This window comes from Lepisosteus platostomus, chromosome 14, assembly GCF_059453375.1.
Source record: "Lepisosteus platostomus isolate fLepPlt1 chromosome 14, fLepPlt1.hap1, whole genome shotgun sequence".
NCBI lineage: Eukaryota > Metazoa > Chordata > Actinopteri > Semionotiformes > Lepisosteidae > Lepisosteus > Lepisosteus platostomus.
The window spans coordinates 30,946,737-30,969,009 of NC_142624.1; the positions used below are offsets into that span (position 1 = coordinate 30,946,737).

At 42.2% G+C, this 22,273-nt stretch overlaps 3 protein-coding genes and 1 non-coding gene across 8 annotated transcripts; 3 read left to right on the forward strand and 1 right to left on the reverse strand.

Moving 5' to 3' along the window:
* Positions 1–528: 528 nt before the first annotated feature.
* Positions 529–6,517, reverse strand: c14h2orf69 (chromosome 14 C2orf69 homolog). The gene is made up of 2 exons (XM_088605615.1): positions 6,145–6,517; positions 529–4,446 (listed from the first exon to the last, which is right to left on the reverse strand). Exons 1-2 carry the CDS (start codon positions 6,439–6,441, stop codon positions 3,688–3,690), a joined length of 1,056 nt encoding a protein of 351 aa, XP_088461741.1. The 5' UTR covers positions 6,442–6,517; the 3' UTR covers positions 529–3,687.
* Positions 6,259–11,457, forward strand: ftcdnl1 (formiminotransferase cyclodeaminase N-terminal like 1). 4 transcript variants are annotated; one of them, XM_088605618.1, is made up of 6 exons: positions 6,259–6,397; positions 7,535–7,650; positions 8,486–8,581; positions 9,738–9,893; positions 10,277–10,465; positions 10,758–11,457. In XM_088605618.1, the coding sequence occupies exons 2-6, from the start codon at positions 7,539–7,541 to the stop codon at positions 11,180–11,182; spliced, it is 978 nt and encodes a 325-aa protein (XP_088461744.1). In that variant the 5' UTR covers positions 6,259–6,397; positions 7,535–7,538; the 3' UTR covers positions 11,183–11,457. The 4 variants fall into 4 exon arrangements, with proteins under 4 accessions (XP_088461744.1, XP_088461743.1, XP_088461745.1 ...); XM_088605617.1 differs by lacking the exon at positions 6,259–6,397 and adding an exon at positions 6,768–6,910; XM_088605616.1 differs by lacking the exon at positions 6,259–6,397 and adding an exon at positions 6,769–6,914.
* Positions 11,458–12,534: 1,077 nt separating this feature from the next.
* On the forward strand, positions 12,535–12,616 carry trnas-cga (transfer RNA serine (anticodon CGA)). Its single transcript has one exon. It is a non-coding gene; the product is annotated as a tRNA-Ser (tRNA).
* Positions 12,617–12,826: 210 nt separating this feature from the next.
* Positions 12,827–20,498, forward strand: nabp1a (nucleic acid binding protein 1a). Of its 2 annotated transcripts, none has more exons than XM_088605621.1 (6): positions 12,827–12,946; positions 15,761–15,899; positions 16,849–16,920; positions 17,667–17,751; positions 19,433–19,499; positions 19,890–20,498. In XM_088605621.1, the coding sequence occupies exons 1-6, from the start codon at positions 12,907–12,909 to the stop codon at positions 20,096–20,098; spliced, it is 612 nt and encodes a 203-aa protein (XP_088461747.1). In that variant the 5' UTR covers positions 12,827–12,906; the 3' UTR covers positions 20,099–20,498. The 2 variants fall into 2 exon arrangements, with proteins under 2 accessions (XP_088461747.1, XP_088461746.1); XM_088605620.1 differs by lacking the exon at positions 12,827–12,946 and adding an exon at positions 13,776–14,736.
* The last annotated feature ends 1,775 nt before the right edge of the window (positions 20,499–22,273 follow it).

Here is a 22,273-nt window from a genome sequence, read left to right on the forward strand (position 1 = left end):
GAAAGGAATGCTTTTTTTTCTCTTCCTGAAATATCTAAGGGGTGACATCATTCTGTCAGGTGTAGTTTTCCTGTAACTTGATCACAACAGATAAAAGACCATGTGCATATTGTCCCACTATCCAGGTGATGGCTCGTACCTTAAAAATCCCTATTGTTCAAAAGTGAGTTTCCCATTACTACAGCGCTCTCATGTGCTGTGATCACTGAAGTAAATTTTAATCCAACAGACCCAATTTTCACACCCCTCTATAATGAGATGTTTTAATATACTGTATGAAAACAGCATAGTATATTTAAGAAATGCACAGATACTATACAGTTTCTTATTTATATGTATGCGAAAGAACAAATGTCGGGCAAAATGTCAAAATGTCATTTTGTACATGGGGGCAAGACTAAAAATAAGTACAGCACCGTTCAAACAAAACCAGTTTGCTTTGCAACCTGCGGGAAGATAAGGCTTCACATTTTCCTGTTCCACCCCGAGATCTACAAAGCCAGGAGTCAATTTATAACGCAGGAAGGCTTGTGCTTTTATTTCCATTGTATTTTTTTTTTTGCTACTTGTTTTTAATTCATTCCATAGACAGTCTTGCTGCGAGCAATATTTCACAACATTCACAGCTTAAACACACAGTGGCCTCCTGCCTGGTGGAGTTGCTTCTCTCAGGAATGGGGATCACCTTCTCCCTCAAAACAGCTCAAGGCAGACAACCATGAAATGCCTAAGGTTTCACCTCATTTCTAAGAAAAAAAAACTTATGTCAAGTTTCTCAAATTTCTAGTAACCCTTAAACAGACATGTGATCATCTCCAGTTCAATTCTGAAAACCATCTTTGTCATCAGAAACCCCCCACAACCCACACAAAAACAGTTGTGCCGAAATAATTCTGAAAAGACTTATGAACAGCAGAGACAAAACATATTTAATTGAGATCTTTTTATCTCAGCACTATGAAGCCAATACTCCATCTTGAATCCACTGCTGAATTGAACTTTTCACTTGTGCATTTAGGATCACTCCTGTGTAGTAAAACTTTAAACCTCACTTTCAACATTTTTTCCACAAAATCACTTGATATACCTTTAAAAAAACAGTCAAGGAAACTTTTTTTAGCAAGGTGCTTTCCAGCTGAGACGCGAAACTTTGATGCTTAACTCCATTAAATGCTGGATCAGACTCCATGACATTTTCTAACTGCTTTATCCCAACCAAGGGTCACAGGGGAGCTGGAGCCAGCTGGGTACACCCTGGACAGACGCTAGACTAACCCAGGGCACATACAGACACAACACACACTCACACCAAGGCCAATTATCCCAGAAGCTAATATAACTACCAGTATATTTTCGACTGTAGGAGGTAACTGCAGCACCAGGAGGAAACTCACATGAATGTGGGGAGAACTATACAAACTCCACACAGGGTTTGGAGCTATTCTCCAAATGGATTCAAATTAATGAAATGTCATGAAAGACAAATTAGTGCTGGGAGCAGCAAAACAAACTAGACTATGCTTAAAAACACAGAATGGACATGAAGACAACAGGACGTTCTACTGCATTTCCAAAATGACTATCCTAACAACATTCGTTATATACAGTATTTTGGTAACTTCATTCAAAATTAAAACTTTGGTTTATAATACACATGCCATTGCTATACCAGAATATGTTCTTATACTGTACGTGTATGCATGTCTGTGAATGCATATACAGTATACTGTATATCACACATAGAGAGTCTGAAATAAAAGTATACACAGTGCAAACAGTGAGCTCCAGGAATATGTACTCTTCACTTGAGGTTCAAAAGCTTTCATTCTCAGCTGTAGAAATACCCTATATTTATCTGTATGACACTGAGAGACTTTCCTCTCCCCCTGCTTCCCCACCTGCCCAGGGAAACAGTATACAAAGTAAACAATGTTCCTTATTGCACTGAAGAAACCGATGCAAAAAAGCAAAAAGAATAAAGTACACACTGAATAACTAGTAAACAATCCTTGACCTTTTTAGGTCTCTAGGAGACTGCACCTGACCTCCTCTGTTAGTTCAGAGCTGTGGTAATGCAAGGGGCAGGGGCACAACAGCATTTTTTTTGGGGGGTGGTCAAGGCTTCTACATAAGACCTCACTTCAATGTATTGCAAATGCTATTGCTTGTAAAGTCATAAACAGCTGAATAAGTAAAATTTCCAGCAAAGCAATTAGAACCCTCAGTGACTAATGCTTTTCATCACCATAGATCATTTCCCAAAACAACCAAACAGAACAAGCTTTCTTCCATTACAAATATATACACCTTTTACAGAGGAAAGAAATCTTTTCTTGTCCTTTTTAAGGTGAATGCCAGGTGAAAAAATGTAAGAGTTCAAGGTGAATATTAGTTTTAGAACCGTCTGCATGGATGGAGAGCTATAGATGTGCGTTTCACTGGCACTGATTCATCTTAGCGGCTCTGAGCTTTTTGACAGAAGGCAGCCTGCTCCTCTTCTCAAGCAATACAACAGGCCTGGAGTGAACGTCCACCACACTGTAAAGGAACTGTGTTGTTTTAAACTTAAGAAATCTCTCGGTTAAAAAAACATCCCAACAAAATAAAGGCAAAACCAGACATACACAAGACTGGTGTGCTGAGAATAAATCAAAAACGGAATACTTCTTATTTTTACACATGAAAAAATGCTTTTGGGGGGGCTGATAGCACAGGTTCAGCTTCTGTAAGTGTGGTGGGATAGTCCTTCAAGCGCTGCTGGCTCGATGGAGGGAGTCAGATGCGTGGTACATAATTCAGTATGGATCTTGCAGAGTCTTTAATTTTCCTCTTAGATAGGTTTCATTTGCCGGGACTGTCAGCAGATAGTCTTTAAGCTGAGTACCAGCTGGCAGATGTCTCTCATGCTGCCTGTGAGGAGCATGGCTGATGTACAAGTACATACAGTATGAGAAACTGTTGTTTGCATCTCTTAGTCAGAGGATGGAAGTAAGGTGCATTTTACATCACTTAGAACAATTTAAGGATTTACATTGTAAAAGGTTGTATTTTTTAAGCACATCTATCCATATCAAATAACTTACCATGGGTAACAACCATGGAGGAAAAACAGGCATGTCATCCATAAAACTAGAAACAGCTCTTTGAAGCAGGAAGTAAGCTCAGGACAGCACTTATTTACTTGAGGCCAAAGCACTGATCCTTAGGATTCCTTAAATGGAAAAAAAAGATAATGAGGTATTTATAACCTTCACCAAATTCTGGAAGAAAGGTTGCCAGATTCATTTTTTTCTTCACATTTATAGTACATATACATGGCATCCCTGTGAAGATGTAAAAAAAAAAGAGTTCTGCACAATTTAGAAAAATAAAGTACTTAATTTTGCTATATGCATCAACATAAACTCTTGCAGTCAAGCTCTATCTGCTGCTCTGCATGGAAAGCACAAACTGCCCACATTTGATCTGGTTGTCCAGCCGCTGGGGCTGCCCTCAGGCTTTTTCCAAATGATGAGCCAAGTGAGAGCTGCAGTCTCACAGGGCAAAATCTTCAATGGCATGTTGAGCAAAAAAAAAAGAAAGACGTTCTCCCTGGTACGGTTCAGCGTGAAGCTCAGTTTGAGATGTGGAGTATTCAAAGTGAAGGATAAATGGAATCCAGAGTGGCTCAGAGTGCTTCCAGGCCCTTCAGAAGTCCTGAATGACTCTGAAGTGGTTGTCCAACGAGGGGGGCTCATCCTCGAAGTGGAGTTTGCAGATCAGGGGTGCCCCCAGCTCCTGCAGTGTCCGCACAAAGCGCCGGTGCTCCCGGCCCACCCAGGCTCTCATGGGGTCGTGCACTTCGTAGGGCGTGACGTGGGCATGCAGCCCGATACCGCTGGAAGCCAAAGCCTGCAGGGCCTTCCTGTCCGTCACCCATGTCTCGCTGCCACCTGGATGCCCCCCGTCAAGCCAGTACATGTCCCGTATACTTGCTAGGAAGGCTGCAAGCTCTGGGTCAGCCTTGGCGCCTGCCAGCTCATACACCATCTGGTTCAGAACCACGCAGCCCTTGCTGAAGCCTACCAGCGACAGCGAGAGGTTGGGTGGCAAAGGACACGACACAGAGGTCACATTGCTAGGGCCAGAACAACCATTTGCGAACGGGCGAGAGTTCTGTGCGGGACAGTGGTGCAACAGGATGCCAGCTTGTTCCATGGCATGGCTCAGAAGACCCTTCAGGTGCTGGAAGGCACCATGGTTAGGCGAGTGCTCTGGGGCCCCAAACAGGTTGCTCTCCACAAAGTTGTCATAGCAGCTGAACTTGTGCAGGTACATGCGCGCCGCTCGCACTACCCACACATGGTGCCCAGGAAAGCGGTGCCCCAGCAGCAATGCCACTCTCTCCAGGCTCCAGTGTTGCCACTGCCCATTCTCCTGGTGCTTGGACATCTCCTGCTGGAAGTTCTGGAAGTGGGGGGAAAAAAGAGACACAGGTGGGTCAGTTTGGGTTGTTGTCTAGTCCCTTTTGATTACATTTTGATTGGAAATACAGCATTGATTCATCGGATAGCTGTGTGCGTTGCTGTTGCAGGCTCGGTCCCCTTGTTTACACCGAAAGGTTATTTCCAATTGCAGCTCATCAGCAAGCTAAACAGAGACATATGCAGAAACAAAGGGGATCATTCATAGTGAGCCTTGGTTCTTCCATTCAAACCTTTACACGTTTTTATTCCAATAAATTCTTAAATATTTAAATGATCTTTAACTGTTGGGGTGAAGGACCACATCTGACCAGAGCAGATGATGAGGGGACCCGATTCAAGTATTCAAAATCCTCAATGGCACTGTCAACTCAATTGGCCATTGTGCAGTGCTGTCCTAAAACAAAGAATTAGTGCTCTATTTCTACCCTCACACAGTGCTGCCTGCTGATCTAGAACCATTGGGTTACCTCTATGCTCACAGACTGCTACCTATAGATCTAGAACCAGTGGGTTACCTCTACCCCCCATGCACTTCTGTCCACGGGTACAGAACATGTGCATCACCTCTACCCTCATGCAGCGCGTTCCTCAGACAGACCAAGCCTATCCCTTTTGGTATTCCAATGCTGCATCCCTGGCAGGAGGAGAGTGAAGATGCCAGGACAATGTGGCCATTCATCAGGGAACCGAGTCAGGGGCTGCTCCTGGCACAGCCTTCAGCTCATCCACAGAATACTAACACACTCTGGGAACACTGACAGGGACCCTATTACTCATTCAGCACTAAGTCCCGTAACACACCATGTGTACTGGGTTATTGATGTCCTTTCCACCTTTGTTCTGTCTGTTAGTGTCTTATATAGCAAATTATTCAAACCCTTAATTGTTTTCCTGCTTTTAAGTACTTTAATAGTGCCATGAGACTATGAATAAGGCAAGTACTACATAATGAGTGGCCTACTGCTCTTCTGCTTGTCTGACTCTCTACTAACCTATATAAATCTTGCAGCTTTAAAATGATCGTTTTAGTGCTGTAAACTGTCTTCCACACTGTAAACAACTTAAAACGTATGTCATTAGCTGACGGGTCTCCTGGCTGTCTATGTTGCCAATAAAAAAGGATCAGACTTCAGACGAGGGAGGAGAGATCTAATCAAAGACCACACGCAGGCAGATTATAACAGTCTGCCAGACACGAATTCTGTCTTGAAAGGAGTAATAATACCGTCCTTGCATTTATACGAGACCTTTCATTAAAATGGAAATCGAAGCGAAATAGTGAATACGCACACAAAAATATCCTGTTACCTGTTAAGTTTTTATAACCAATAAAACAAATTCAGAGACGTAAATGATTTGAAAAACGACGCACCCTTTAAAGCTCGACAGTAAATTATTTTATCAACGGCTGCAACCTCCTCCCAATTTCAGAACCGTGCGCCGTCTAAACTTAGTATAAGTCTTAAAAATATTATGCCCTCCATTACAGACATTTCGTCAACCTCTTTATGCGCACAAATATTTCATACGTCAATAAAAGTTAGATTAACAGATGCTACCTGCAGACAGACTACGTATCAGATAAGCAGCTTCTACATACAGTAGTAATGCCTGCTAGTGCAACTGACACCGACGACGACAAGGAAGCATGTCACGGATTCCATATGGTATCCCAAACCTGTATATCCCCTGGGAAAAATACAACATGCTGGCTCGCATCTTCCGCGGTATGCGTCTCAGAGCTGCACCGACTCAGAACTGCAGTTGGGCGGAGAAGCAGCATCTCGTTCACCCGGTGCGGCTCGAAGCCTGGGACTGCGGGCAGTCTAAACCAACGCTGCTGGCTGCACTGGCCATCCGGGTCGCCCTGACGTGGACTCGGCCCCGCAGTCTCGGAGAAGCCAGCAGCGGAGCTCATGTTCCTGGCTACGGTAATGAGAGAGAGAGCAGTGGCGGCGGTTCGGATGCTGAACATGTGGCGGAGAAACAGGGCTAAGAGATGTCGGTGCTTTCATATATCACCCGTGCACTGAGAAGGCCCATCCTCTACCAGCCTATGAGGGGGAGAATTTTTTAATGAATAGCGACACCTGCTGTATGGAAAACATATAAACTTATCTTCAAATATAATCTTAATAAAATATCAATCATATAATAATAATAAATCATATAAACATGTCTGAATTGTTACCTGTCCTTTTTTTAAATGGCGCGCAACTTTACATAATGAAGTTTTTTTATGACATCAATGAAGTATGTATACACATAAAGTATAAGAAAACGCTTCTCTACGTTACGCAACCAGTTTCATAAGGGGGCGCTAAAAGGAAAAAAAAATGTTTGTCACGGAGTAAGAGCAACTCGAGCCCGTGACATCACACGTTACAAAGTTTGATACGTTGAGGTTTCAGCAAGTGTGACTGTAAATCCTTTATCATACTATGGCAAGTAAGACGCTTTTATATTACTGGTTACAGGAGTGGGTTAGTGCACACTAGAAGGTTAACAGTCAATGTTCTTCGTCTAATCTTTGTGCTATGTGTAGTTTATTGATCTGGTTGTACGAATGAACAGTGCTTTAAACTTTGATAGCAAGACCTGTTAAGTCGCGACGACATTTTCAGTTAATTTTCGATGTTTTGTTTTAAAATATTGAATATTGTAACGTTGTGTTACGGTCGGCAAATTCAGCCGAACACATACAGTAGGAGTCGACAGTGTCTTTTTCTAACAGTGTTTTAAGTAGAACATCGTTGTTAAATGTAATTGGATAAAAAATAGAGCGGTTTATGATTATAACCGGAGTCTGCAATAGTAGTAACATTCGATTATGCTAAAATATAAAAAAACACAATACACAAATACATAACGAAGAAGAACGGTGCAACTTCCATTGTAGTAAAACGTTTCTAGATTTGCACATTAGTGAAGTTCTGCATACAGCAGTGTTGAACTGTGCAAAAAAACATCTTGACATGCGACAAGTAGCTCCCAAACAAGTTAAGAGTTTACGCAAGTAAGTATATTTATTACTGCACGTGATTTCCCTCACCCCTGCTTTTTTATAGGGTAATGGCTGCTGGGGTGGGCCGACGCCTGGCTGCCTGTCTCCTGAACATCTCAGAGGCACGAAGCAAAGAGGTAGTGGAGAGGGTGGCCAGGGCGGCTGTCTATGAAAAGCAAGGTGAGCAGACGTGACACAGGTCACAATCCCACACGTGTACACATGAGCAGGACTGAACCCACAGACAGACATACTGTAAAAATACATTAGTTTTTTTTTTTTAAATCTGAGCTCAAGAGTTTTCCCGCATCAAGAATGTCAGCCTAGTGAAAAAAAAACTTAGGTTCTCCTAGAAAGCCCCAGTGCAGTGAAGGAGTGAACTGAAGAGATTTTTTGGAAGACTATTTTATTTCCTCATTTCCTTATTTGGAGATCTGGTGCATAAAGTTAAAATATCCATTCTTTCATGGGGAGTCGCGGGAAGTCGGAGCTTATCCCCGCAAGCAATAGGCGCAAGGCAGGACACATCCAGGACAGGACACCAGTCTATTGTAGGGCACGCACTCACTCCAGGGCCAATTTTCCCAGAAGCCAGTTGACCTCCCAGTTTGTCTTTGGACCGCGGGAGGAAACCAGAGCTCCTGGAGGAATCCCATGTACATACAGTACGAACTCCATGCAGGTAGCAGCTCCCTTAATTGAACCCATAGCCTCAGCTCTGTGAGACAGCAAAGATAACCACCACGCCACTGTGCCACCCAAGTTAAAATATACCAATGTTTTTTTTAAGAAATGCCTAGAATTTATTACTTCTGTTGGTCAGTTGGATACCGGTAGTGTATTGGCTGTGATGCTTAGGGGTGACGCACCATGTGATGCTGGGTCGTGAGTTCTGGAGTGCACTTGACTGTGAGCTGCTCACCAATGATGTGTCAGACCAAGCATGTGAGCCCAGCAGGATGTGGGTTAATGGCTTTGTGGTTACCTAGGCTAATAGTCTGTCATGTGTTTTCAGGGGGGAGACGTGAGGGGATAACGGTGCTCAACATCTTCAGTGACCATGACTACAACCGCTCTGTCATCACCATCGTCGCCACCATTGACCAAATCGGTACGACACCCGAGTCACAGCTGTGCTGTGTAGATGCATTTACAAAGCAAGTTTGGTGTAAACCATACTGAGGTCCTGGGCAATTTAAAGCCTAGCAAAAAACATAAGTAAATTATTAAGTCATTATTTTATGATTTACGAAGAATTAATTATTTTGTCATTTCCAGACGGCCACATGGCTGAGTGAGTGTTCCAGGGCCACAGACAGGTTCCTCTCCACAAAACTGTCATAGCTGCTGAACTTGTGCAGATACATGCGTGCAGGCACTACCCGCAGATGGTGCCTAGTGATGCCCCTGCCCATGTGAGGAAAAGGTCACACGTACTCCCAATTTCTTCTTCTTGCAAGCAGGGGGAGCTGTAAAAGAAAATCATTTTTACAGTAGAGACACGATTATCCGACCTTCGCTTATCCAAAATTCGGTTTTATTTTCGAAGCGGCACTTCTTACGCTGGACAACAAGAGGAGGCAACTGCTACTGATGGCATGTTACTCAGACGCTGGCGAGGCCTTGCCGCAAGGAAGAGAAGCACATCTGGGAAACAGATTCCAATCACTCATTTTTTAAAATAATCACTAACAATAGTTCTGTAGTCTGTTATTTTAGTATTAAAGTAGATGAATAAATCAGATTTCATACTTGTACTGCGCTTCCATTAATCTATGAGTTATCTACTTAGTTTCCGCATTATCTGAAATTTTCAATCGGTCCCGTTTAGGTCGAATAATCGCAACTCTACTGCGTATCTGTTTCTAAAGAACATAATTTTCTTTCATAGCAGTCTGTTTAAAGGAGGTATGGGCTGGGAGTACGTGTGGCCTTTTTTAATATTTAATGGAATGGACACCTTGTGTCTGTTGGAAAGAAAGTTGTGTACTAGGAGAATGTTTTCTATTACATGGCCTCAAACATAATATTAGAATAGGCCACATTCATGAACTACATTCTACCACAAAACAGATGTCACTTTTTTGATAGAACAAAAAAAATCTGCCATCCCAGCATAGTTTCAAGAAAACTTGAAACCCAAATTTGTTTTTTTCTTTGAAAGAAAGGGTGTAGATAAATTGGCTGTAAAGGCTTTTTTAGATATCTGAGGTGTTTTTAACATTAAACATTAACGGGAAAGAGTTTTTCCATGTCATTTGTATCAGGTGGAGCAATAGTATCTGCCTGTGTGCAGGCCTGTGAGCTCATTGACATGCGGCGGCATTCTGGGGCTCACCCGTGTCTAGGGGCGGTGGATCTGGTGCCCATATACCCGCTGGGGGAGTGCGTGGGGCTGGAGGAGTGTGGGCAGGAGGCACGAGGTAAGGGGGAGGCGTCAGGACCAGAGTGGGGGAGCAGGTGACCCCGTGCGAGAGGGGCAGTCGCTATAAGAAAAGACAAGCCAAGGCAAATGTGGGTACACTACACATCTATACTGTCTTGAAGCCTGATTTCATCAGATGACAAAAGCAATATTTAGTAAGACAAAAGACATCAGAGAGAAAAAATAAGTTTGTTGCTAAAACTGGTGTTGGTATACATGTAGGTAGCACTCTTGACCTGAATGAGTCCACTAAATTTTCCTTTTTTAAATTTTGCAACTATAATAATCTGGGGATGAGAGCTTTCACTGTTTCCCCAAGTTGCAGAACTAGTAAGGTCCTCAGTGTATTCATCTTGCCTTATTTTCCCTGCCTTTGAGCAGCAGTAGCAGTGAGCCTGACAGAGCGTGTTCCAGGTACCAGTGTCTTCCATTTTGGGTTTGCCGACACACCCCAGCAGCGCAGTTTGGTCCAGAGAAGGAAGGAGCTCGGCTGGTTCCGAAAGAACCCCGACCTGCGTGCCATGCAGTCTGATGTGGGGGCGATGCCAGGCAAGAGATACGGGCTGACAGGTCAGGACTGGCATGTAACTCTCCAGGGACGAAACTCTCACTGCAACACTGAACACAGTTATGTGCTGTCCTTCTCTCCTCCCATGTTCACATTCATTTTTGTACCCCTTTCTCAAACACACTGTATCGACTCACCAGCACCCTTTCGGCCTTTTCCTGCTATTTTTCCTGCCTTCATGCATTCTGAAGAGGGCAAATGGCTTCCAGTTATCTGTCACCTTTCCACTGGTCTGACTCCCCCTTTCTCTTCTCACTTCCTGCCTCTGTCCTCACACTCTTCTCCGTCCTTCAGGTGTGGGTGCCAGCCCCTACGTGATGAACTGTAACGTAACGATCAGCACAAGTGCTGTGGGCGTGGGGCGCCAGGTTGCGGAGGCATTGCGTGGCTCCAGTCCGGGTGGAGTTCCAGGACTGCAGGTTATGGCTCTGCCACACGAGGGTGCCGTGGAGATTGCTTGCAACGTGGAGAGCCTGCTGCGACCACCGGAGGGCCAGGAGAGCTGGCCATCATACTGGATACAAGGACGGCCGTACTGCTACCCTCCTGCCTCACTTATCACTGCCCGCGTGGCAGAGCTGGCCATGCAGCACAGAGTGGGCACACTGGGCACTGCATTGGTGGGGTTCACCCCCGAAGAGTGCAGGAGGCTTGCAGAGCGTGCTCTGGCACAAGGGCTGGGGGAGTACTGGAGGGAGCAGCGTAAAGTGCACATGTGATGCTCGAAAAGAAAACACGAAACATCCTCTGTCTACTGACAGGCAAGATATTACTCCCCTTAGATGTTGTGAGGGGTGGAAATAACTCCCATTGCAGGTTACGTGTTGCAGGCTCCTGCATTCAAGCCAACTTTTAATGATTTATATTTCATGCTTGTTATTCTATTTTGAGGAACCTTGCATGCACATTTTGTTTAAAAAAAAAAGTCATATTTTCTTTTCTCCTTTGTATCAGTGATGTGTAAGAACCTGTAATTGATAAAAGGCTGAAACAATTTGACGATCTGCCTTCATGCTATCTGGAACAGAACTATTGAATGTTTTTTTTTTTTTATTGCACTATTTTTCCATGACAGACACCAAATTCATGGCATCACAACAGTGCAGAGGACACAACCAGCATCACCTAAGGCAGTGATTCTCAGTCCTGGTGTACCAGTCTGGTGATGTTTGTTCCAGCTGGGCCTTGAATCACTAGTGCTTTTTTATGCCATTTATCTGCTTGGTTGTTCTGGCTTTTTTTTGTCCATTCAGGACTTCAGTTTAAAAATTCGATTCCTAATTAACTGTACAACTGTATTTTTTACATTCAAATTTAAAATACAAACAAGGCTTAATATAAATGAATAGGCGAGAGAGTACATTCAAATTTTATTTTTTTAGCATACCCGTTACATTGGGAATTTTCTACAATATGTTTCAGTTTCTATGGATTATATGCAGGTTGGTTGACGCGGGAAAATTTAAAAAATCAGAAGTGTCCTGCAACCTGCTTTGTATTAAAAACGACAGCCCATCTCGCACCTCGTTTCCTTGAACTCCACCAGCGCTCAGAACTGACACACCTAGACAAATAGCATAAAACTTGATGTATCAAAATGAAACATAGAGGGGGGGGGGGATTGGGGTAATATCATTTCAGATTCGTAACTAAAAACAAAACTTATATACGAACGAACAAAACACCAGGCGTCGTGTATACATCCGCAGATTGTTTTTTCCTGTTTCCTGTAGCTTTTCTAACCACGTGGGTAGCCAGTGCAGCTGGGATATTAACCGTTTTCCATATTCAGACAACTGTTTTATCTTGATTAATTTTATTGAGTATTACATATAAGATATTCTTAAGATCGTGCTCTTTTCTGTTTATAGTTCTGGGAAAGTACATGATTTTTTTTATGGTCGAAACGGAAATATTCCAGAGAACAGCGTTTTAAAACTCGGCAAAAAGCGACTGACTTTACCTGGAATATTAGCATTATTTTACCAGTTTATGAACCAAACAAAGTAAGATGATGAAGACGACCCAAGAGGGCTATGGACATAAAAACAAAGCGAAGCGCATTGTTCAAGTCACGGTGGCCGAGAGGTTAAGGCGTTGGACTCGAAATCCAATGGGGTTTCCCCGCACAGGTTCGAATCCTGTTCGTGACGGTTTTTAACTTTATTAAATAAAGTAAAATGATATAAATTCAGAGCATTACGATTTTTTTTCTACGAAGAGTGTGCTTATTGCGTTTATTTCACCACCCCTGTGGAATTTCGTGAACACGAAATAAATGGTCCGTAAGAGACATAGGCAATGATTACGTGTCGTTAGTGAATTTGTTTTTTTTTCCGGTTCGATAATTGGTCTGAATTCAAGTCGCTTTATATAAATGTAAGGCTGAATATAGAGGTGAAAAAAAAATAATTTTTGAAACGAACTGCAGATATTCTAAAGGATGTTAGATTCTGCGGGAAATGCAGTAGCTCAGCACCCAGGTAGTAACGTCTCATATAATCTACAACACATTTAAACTAATTAATCGGAGGAAATTTAAAAATTTGCAACCGATGTGATGTGATTCAACATTGCAGTACACATTGAACCATTTTAACAATTTCTTCTTTTAAAATTTTTACTTTCTAACAGATCCTGATACAGGGTGTATGTGTTTCAAAACATATTCCATTCACTCCGCTGTAATTGGAGTGACTAATAAAACAGATATCTAAACGAAGAAGTAAATTGTTTTTGGTATCTCTGAAAAGTGGAACATTCCTAGTTACAGAAATGAAAGCAGCGTATTCATCATGATCCTAACGTTGGACTTCCAGTAAAAGAGGGACACGTAGTTGTTCAATCGCGCAGAAATCTAAAACAGTTGCACATAATTAAAACAAATATATGCACCGAACACTAATTAACGATTAATTAAATACACGACATAAAGTCGACAAATGGAAAATGCAGAATACACCCCTGCAGCCTGTTAACTACAAGAAAAAAATATATGTCGGAGGTCGGCCATGTTTCTAAATGGCCAATCAGATACTTCGCCTGGGAAGCCATTGTAGTGAAACAGATCATAGAACCTACCAGTCTTGGGCTTTAGGTAGCGCGGTAATGTGTATATTGTGTAGTATTCGGAGTAGAGAAATTCATCTTTGTATGAACAATAAAAGTTCTCCTAATTTTATATTTGAATTATAACATTGCTGAAATTTGGAGATTGCGACTGATAACTTATTTTTAAGAAATAAATTACCCTCCCGTGTCCCCCTTTAACGAGGTGGAATGGAATAGTCGGTCCTTGTTTATAAAGCCGGTGGAACGCACGTTGGCGCAGTTCGGGGGCTTTGTGTGGAGGAAGTGAGGTTTAGAGTGAAGCATTCTGTGTAAAATTGAGAAAATTAAAAATAAATCAGCAACTGTAGTGAATAATTAAATCGCACGGTCTCTTAGACGACGGCTTATGCAAAAATAACACTTGAATTACTTTCAGAAGACCTTACAGCCATTATATCACAGTGTCACACTGTTACATTAATGTAAAAAAGTTAACCCGGTCACAAAGACGCAATTGGTATTTAAATCCGCCGTCGTTTCTAGAGAGAAATGGGGTTTTCAGAGAAATCAAACCAGGCCCCGGAACCTAGGTACTAGGTTAAACAGCGGAGACTCAAACAACCAGGGATATTACAAGTTATTTTAACTAGTAGGGTTTTTTTTTCCAGATTGGAGCTCCGTGCTTTAACGAAGGCTTTACCCCGACTGTTACTTGATACATTGATAGCGTAGGGATAGTATAATCGGACATATATATTTTTGTACGAAAACGGAATCTTAGACGCCGATTAGAGTAAGTTTTCTATTTTTAAACGAAGATGGCTGTAGTCCTTTTAAAAGGCTTGGATGCTGGTTTTATGTATTTTTACTGAACATGTACCTTAATCAGAGAGAGGAAGTATAGAATCTACATATTTAAAAGCGAAACTGCAGCTGTTAAGACGTATTGCAAGTGGAAGATTTTTTTTTGGTCCTCAGAACATTTTTAACTCAAAAGAAAAGGTTGCCAAACTGAGCACTGAATTTGTTGTAAATACAGCCAGCTATATGTTTATACCTCGTCTGTTTCTCACACCCCGATGCTGCTAAAATAGTATTTTATACATATAAAAACTGCAGATCATCAATATGTCAAACAACTCAAACGAAGCTCTTTTCTTGATAAAAGATGTAAAAGCCGGATTGAAAAACTTAAATATCGTCTTTATTGTTTTGGAAATAGGTAAGTTGCTGGTGTAGACGCGTTGCAACGCGTGGAAACCATTTTTTTATGTTATGGGGCGTCTTTAACTTTGAAAATAGTATGTTTTGTAACGGGCATCCTTTTTAAGTGCGTGTTGAACGTCTGCTGATTTTGAGGTGCAGCGCTGTGTTAGGCTGTGTGACTAGTTTTTCTTCACCTGAGCTGAACTCGGCGATGTTCTGGTCATAGTTACTGTCCTCTGATCCTGAGTGGGGTTGGGAGAGGGCTGCGGGCAGTGTCTGGTAAGAGGAGCCTGGGTAAGTATTGCCCTTACCGTGCAGTCACTTAACTCCTGAGTGGCCGACCAGAGCTGTGTCCAACTTCAGGCTTTAGCGGGTATTTTCTATTGACTTCATTTCAAAGTATGTTTGTTCCTGTCTAACAATGCGTGGTCCCTTTTCTTCAGTTTTCTTCAGAAGTAAAAGCAGTTACTCCAAGCAAGGTTTTAACTTTATTCATTGGCGCTATATATCCATTACCGATGTAAAGGACTTTGTGTAAAATTATCTAATTCTTAATTGTAAATTTTTTTTAAAGCATGGTCCCACAGAACTGTTGTAGAAGTAATGTTTTTGTTGTATTCTTTGGGAAGCACAGGTTTTTGTAGTTTTTAAAAAAAATCTCTAACATGCATTTTGAAAATACGTTCTTGGAGAAATTTTTTAACAGGTATGGTATCATTTGAGTGTTAAAGATTTAAGGGTAGTGGTTCAAGCTCTGGTTTTCTTGCCAGAGGGTCACGGGTTAAAATCCCCAATGGGGATACTGCTGCTGCACCCTTGAGCAAGGTAGTTTGTCCAGGCTGGTCTGGCAAATGAGTACCAAAATGTTTTTGAAGAAATATATAGGAAACGTTGGTCGATCAGAGAAGCTTTGGATAAAAGCACGAGCCAAATTATTAATAGCTGCCGGAAGGGTTGATTGCACGCTGACTCATTGGTATTTAGTGGGTATTTTTGGTACACTTTTCAATTGCCATGTGTCCCGTTTCTCCCACATGCAGGTCGGGTGACAAAAACAAAAGATGGCCATGAGGTGCGGTCCTGCAAAGTGGCAGACAAGACAGGGAGCATCACCATCTCGGTGTGGGATGAGCTGGGGAGCCTCATACAGCCTGGAGACATCATCCGCCTTACCAGGGGGTAAGAAGGGCCCCCACATCTTGGCTTCTGGCCTGCCTGGCACCCACCTGCTCGCTCGCTCTTGTTAACCTTGTGCAGCTCTGTCGAGGCAGTGTTCTTCCACCCAGCCCTCCTGTGGGTTTTCTCACTTGCCTGTTGGTGGTTCTTTTGTCTTATTTGTGCCCAGTGGTTTCCCTGACCCCCTTCCTGCCCACAGCTCCTCATTGCTCACATGCCCTTCGTCTTGCTTCTTGTAAGCACCCTTTTGTCACTCATTTTCCATCCTGGCTTGAACAGCTGACCTACAGCTAGTATGTAACCTCTTGCACACCTGATGCTGAGTTTCTTCACACCTAGTCCAGTGTATTATCAGCCCCAAAAAAACAGACTCATATATCCCACTATTAGGGCTTCAGAATGTTAGTGGCAGGAGAGCAGATGCTGTGCTGATGCAGTTGACTTCAGTTGTTACTTGAGAAACATTAATCAGCTGAAGGAGCTGTTTCTTAAGCATTCAGTGATTGACTTCGATGAATCATGTATTGAATATCCTGGTCGGGCTTACTCACTGCATATAACCTTTGGGAGCAGTAACTTGAAATCTTATGATTCATCAGAGGAGCCTATGCTTTGTGTTGATGTCTTTTTAATTTACAAAATTCACAAGTGCCATCATGCTTAGGCCAGGACTTGATGCAAAACAGGTTAGTACACCCTGTTCCTAGTTCTAACATAGAAGTGGTTCATCTGCACTAGATGTTCCTACTGAGTACCCAACTGTACCAACATTGTTATAGCTTATTTCCAAATTACTTATTTTTTCCTTTACTTACAGTAAATGTAGTCTTGTGTGTCCTTGGCTTTGTAGGTAGGAGCCGGGAGTGTGTGGCTTTCTTGGTAGAACATGGGCTTTTTGTAAAAGTGCTGTATTCGGTATTGAGTCCTAACGTGCCTCTGTTCTCACCTGCAGTTACGCCTCCATGTGGAAGGGATGCCTGACGCTGTACACTGGTCGAGGGGGTGACTTGCAGAAGATTGGGGAGTGAGTACCGCTGTGAATCCTGTGACTTCCCAGGAGAGAGTGAAGTGTAGGCAGACGTCTCTGACCAGGCCACCTTCACTTGACTCGTGATGTGCAGCAAAACCTCCATGCTGGAGGTTTAATGCCAACTGTGGAGAGCTGCATCCCTCATTGACAGCACTGTGAGTGCTGAGGCCATAGGCAGCTTCAGCTGATTCCACCCTAGCCTGGGCAGTGCCCAGTGGCTTATTGGCTTATTCTGCTTTGTAAATTATGTATTTTATTGCATTATTGGTTGTGATTCGTGTGAGGTCTATAGCTTATCTTTATGAATCCATCTTTCCAGAGATCTATATTTTCTTGTTCAGTAACCATGGCAGCATTCATACCCACCAAATGTATCATGTTCTTAAATAGAAGCTCATTGTAGCACCTTTCCAAAGTTGTTCTTAAGATTCAAATTAGAAGGTTTTCTCATGGTGAATGTGTATGTCCCAGTGGCTAGGAGGTACCATTCAAGATCACATTTCATCTTAAAAGCTAGTTTATATGCTAAATTTCTTATCCAGCAGAGGCCATTTCACAGAAATGTAATAAGTTCACAGTCACAGAATACTATACCTATTGCAAAAATCTATACAATTCTATAACAAAATGAAGTAGGTAATAAGTCCACTATAAAGCAGTTTCCCAATGAAAAGGCTCGACTTGGTCAGTTTGGCGCTCCTCTAACCATGGTGGTGTCCTGCTCTTCCTCTTCTGGGCAGGTTCTGCATGGTGTATTCAGAGGTGCCCAATTTCAGCGAACCCAATCAGGAGTTCCTGGCCCAGACAAACATGCAGAACAAGACAGTGAGTATCCCTGCTGCCCCCCCCCCACTCTATGGGCAGTGACGCATGAGGAAGGTTGTTATACCTTTGTCCTGTGGTGATGTTGGCTTTCCTATACATCTTTACCATATTTAAATGAGCACCATCTGCACAGAGGGGAATATGTAGTTGACCTTTCACCCAGCCCAGGAGTGAACAAAGACCGCTATAGCAATAACTGAACACTTAGCATTAAGTATTTAGCAGTAAGTACAGATGCTAAGGCAGGTGGCAGTTTATAGCTTGGGTTTGTGTTAGTTGGGGTGCCAGACACAGTTGTCTGTATTGCAGGGCTCTTTGCAATTTTTGTGTCTGAAATGGTTGCACTCCTTTTTTCTTTCTATACATGGCTCTGTTGCCTAATTCAAGCAGGCATTAAATTCTAGAAGTTATATGATGCTCACAATGTTGCCAGCTTCTAGTCCTCCCCAAGAGAGAGTAACGGCTGTTTGTAATGATGCTGGCTTTCACAAGAGTTAATATCGATCTTAACATACAATGTTACTACTAGTAAGTAAATAATAGTAACTAGTAATACTGCATACTAGTAAGAAAGGATCTGACTTTTACATTTGAGCAAATGGCATGCATTTTCAATATGCAAATGTCTTCCAAGTTTTGGGCAGTAACTGTTCCCTCGAAGGCAGGACTGCCTTGGTGTTTATCAGTACTGTGGAAATTCTTACACTTCCCTCTTTCCCTCCAGCAAGTCTGTACAAAGAGCAGTCAAATGATCACCGCTTGCTGCATTCCTCTCATATCTCCAGCACCCTCATTTGGAAAATTATCATGAAAACTCACTTCGTGGGCTGTTGTTGCTATCGGCCTGCTGCAAAAACATAATCGGCTCATCTCTTTGTTGCGGGATAAAAAAAGGCACCCCTTAATCTCTCCAGTCCTGCGCTGATGCCTTTTGTCACCGCAAGTCCTGTCATCACTTTTATGTAGTTAGTATATATTGCTTGAGAGTTTAAATGTAGGAACATGTTACTGACACAATATAATTGTTATGCCATTTCCTTGACCTTTTATTATAAGCAATAACTGAAGTTTTGTTCTATAGATTGCTTGCTCATCATAGACTCAAAGGTCAGTATCATGAAAAAGCATGCTTTTTTCAGCATACCTCTGTTAAAAATCATGGTCAACACAGCTGGATTTATTTAAAAAAAAACAATACTCTTTATCTGTGCTCAGTTATTCATGGTCTAACGGCCTATGTTTAATTTAGGAACAGTTTCAATACATAATACTTCCCTGGAGCTGAATAAGGTAGTGTAGCGGAGCTGCTGCTGTGCAGAACCATGAGACTCACCCAGGAGCATGGACATGTGGTGTAAGATACTGTAAAACCAAGTCTTGTTTTTTCAGCTTACTGCTTTTCATTATGGTTTGTGATACCAACCAGTCAACCCGAGAAGATGCTTCATAATTATGGGAATGTCGGTGTCCGGTCTGGATTTAAATAGCCCCAGAAAATTGACTGTCTATTCATACTGCCTTATGAAATTCTCTTCTTATCTAGGGAGAACTGCGATTTAGGAAATCACTGGCTTATACATTATATATGTGTATTTGTAGTGTAGAGAATGGCTAGAGTGTGTTAGTGTCGGCAATAAACTGTGCCCATGGCACTCTGTAATGTGTACTATTTCTCTTGAAGGCCAAAGCTGAGCAGAGGAGTAACTCCCCCACCAACATTGCAAATTCAGGTACCCCAGTGCAGACAGGTGGGTGACTTTTTGTAAGCCTGACTGCTGTAAGGGTGGTATATTCATTTTTTAGCTGGGAACAAGTGCACGTCACTACATCTTAAAGTTGGAATAGAGCGATGTGGATATCTTGCTAAATCTGGTTTGCTGTTGCAGTAGCCGTGGAATCTGAGGTTGAAATAGTTTTTAATGTTTCTTTATGGTTAGGCTAAAGTGTTTAACTTAAATACAATATAAAATGCATCAGTACTATCCAGTATTTCTGGTTACTGAATGTGTAAAGCTTTTTATTTTAGAATGACCTTGTTCCAAGAGTTTAGAGGTATAAAGTTGCAGATAGGCTTTTAAAGCTATGTTTGGGATCCTGACCCCCCACCTTTCTCTCTCTCTTCCCTTCCCCCCACTCAGGAAATGGTTCTCAGCAGTCGTACTCTACCGCCAGCCCTGCTCCTAATTCCAGGGATCCTGCTTCCTCGTTTGGGGGTGCAGGGCGAGCTAACGGGCGTGTTCCAGGCAATGGCTCTCCCTCGGCTCCCCCGGGGGCTCCACCTGGGATCTCTAAACCGTCTGTCACCATCAGCAACGGCAGAGACCCCCGTCGGGCCTCAAAGAGATGAGATATGGAAAACGCGCCAAACCAGCCTCCCTCTGCCCCATTACTGCTGCCAGAGCCAGTGTTGAACTATCCCACCCCTACACACCCTTTGCTAAAACTATACACCCTACTTGAACACTTAATGCACTTTTTGTCTTTTAATTTATCATGAACCTTGAAAGGTTATTGCTGTAAATTTCATCAGGATTTTTAAAATTCTCTAAATGAAATGCTTGAACTTGTGAATTTTGTTTTTGTTTAAAATGGAATTTCGAAGCTGCTGCTTAAGTTTTTCCTCTTCTTGACCAAAATTTTACCAGAAGTGACCGTGTTAAAAGTAGAGGTGGTTTGTTTTTTTTTTTCTCCACTTTCAGTTTAGGCTACGTTAGGGGGCAAAACCAATAAAGCCACAACCAAAACGATTCCAGGCATTTCTGCTGACCTTCTGTTCTTTTCTGTCCTCCAGTGCCATGGCTGTTGCCCTGCCCTGCTCCTGTGTGGGAGTTTTGGTGAGGGGCAGTTAGCCGTGCAGGGGTGGATGGTGTGCCGACGCCTGTGTGCTGTGCCAGGAATGGCGACCTGTCTTCACTTTTCTTAATGCCCCTTTTTCACGTTGCTGCTTGTACAGACACACCAAACAGTTTTCAATGTGGCCTGAATACACTATAAGGTCAGGATAGCGATCCCACTGATAGTTACACCAGCTCTTACGATCTGCTCTTCCCATTTTGGTATGTAGGTTTCCCAGAAAAAATAGTTGTCCATTTAGCTGGATGTTGTGAGTCCCAGTGTGAGGTCAATGCTCTTGGCATTTGTTCAACACCTGGATTTTGTTAATCTAGTAGTTGGAATAATTATACATAAAACCTTTCCTTCTAGCCTCAAATTATTCATGTATGGTTCAGTACCTTAAGTTTTTTTATACTAAAACATAGACAAGAATGTAGAGTCTTATACCATGCTCTAGACTGCTAGTTCCTAAGAGGAATACTACCTCTTCTGTTTTTTTTTTCTCCAGCTTTATTCATCAGAGGCTAATTGATCTCTATTTGCACTTTGTAATTTTGATTTCTGTTCTTAAAAGGTTTAAGTTAAACGCTGCTCCATTTTCTGAGTACCAGAGCTACGCTCTGGAACTGTCTACAATCAGTCCACTATAGAAGGAAAATGCTAATTGTGATAGTGTCCGATAGTCATTCCTTTTTGTCTGTTAATCAATTAATGTAAGAGCCTTTTAATCAGAAATAATGTCAAGTCATTTGAAGTGAGGCTGCATTTATTTCTGTGCTTTAATTGTTGGAAACTACACTTGAAGTAGGAAATGTTTTATATTATTTACTTAGGAAGCAGCTTAAAAGTCAAAACAAAACAAGTAAGCAGTTTTTCAGTTTAGCAGATCTAGAGTTCAGATGGAATGAAAACCATTATCGTTCCTCCAAGACAAAGGTAGTGTACCGCTACACTAAAATGCAAGCATCTCCCTGCCTTATGTCTGCAGTAGTGATGGCTATGGTTATGTACAGGCCAGGTGGATAGCCAGTTTTAGATTTCTCAAAAATTAACACTCTTCTAATGGCATTTTTAAATTCTTAGTGTTGATTTCTAGTTAAGTATATTTGCAAGAATTGTTTTGAAATCCCAGAATTTTTTCTCATCTTGATTGTGAGGAAAGAAAAGTGTATAGCCATACTGAAAAATGTGTGCTCCAGTTGTTCGCATGTTCATAGGTAAAGGCTAGTTTCTTGATCCAAGGATTTCATCTGACTGTTTCTTGGAAGAAACACCAGTATCTGTTCCTACATCATGGCTGGGTAACTTCTTCCATACTCCCCAACCCTTTGGATAAAAAGTCACATTGACTCTTGTCCTTGGCTTCAACAGAATAACAGTGTTGTCGACAGTATTTTCTGTGAAAATACTTTGCACCACAAGATGTCAGTGTTTCCTCTGTACTTCATGAACCACAGCATGTGTAATGCATCTGTGCAGAAATATGTGAAAATTCAAAGCCCAAATCAACATATTGGTCATCCTGATCCTATTTGACATTCTTACTTTGCTGGAGATCCTTTGCAACTGCAGGCCCATAGTTACAGACTCAGTGTGGTAATTATAAATGACGTCTTTTTAATTCACTTACAAAACTCCAACAGGAAGTAAGAGTTTTCTCATTGTAGAATAATAGCAGGCTTTCCGA

Excerpts from the sequence above, each read along its gene's own strand:
- c14h2orf69 (XM_088605615.1), bottom strand. The coding sequence starts at position 6,441 with ATGTTCAGCATCCGAACCGCCGCCACTGCTCTCTCTCTCATTACCGTA. Across the intron at positions 4,447-6,144 it reads TTTTCCCAGGGGATATACAG|AACTTCCAGCAGGAGATGTC; the intron begins GTTTGGGATACC and ends CCCCACTTCCAG.
- ftcdnl1 (XM_088605618.1), top strand. The coding sequence starts at position 7,539 with ATGGCTGCTGGGGTGGGCCGACGCCTGGCTGCCTGTCTCCTGAACATC. Across the intron at positions 7,651-8,485 it reads GGCTGTCTATGAAAAGCAAG|GGGGGAGACGTGAGGGGATA; the intron begins GTGAGCAGACGT and ends ATGTGTTTTCAG. Across the intron at positions 10,466-10,757 it reads CAAGAGATACGGGCTGACAG|GTGTGGGTGCCAGCCCCTAC; the intron begins GTCAGGACTGGC and ends TCCGTCCTTCAG.
- nabp1a (XM_088605620.1), top strand. The coding sequence starts at position 14,643 with ATGTCAAACAACTCAAACGAAGCTCTTTTCTTGATAAAAGATGTAAAA. Across the intron at positions 15,900-16,848 it reads ATCATCCGCCTTACCAGGGG|TTACGCCTCCATGTGGAAGG; the intron begins GTAAGAAGGGCC and ends TCTCACCTGCAG. Across the intron at positions 19,500-19,889 it reads AGGTACCCCAGTGCAGACAG|GAAATGGTTCTCAGCAGTCG; the intron begins GTGGGTGACTTT and ends CCCCCCACTCAG.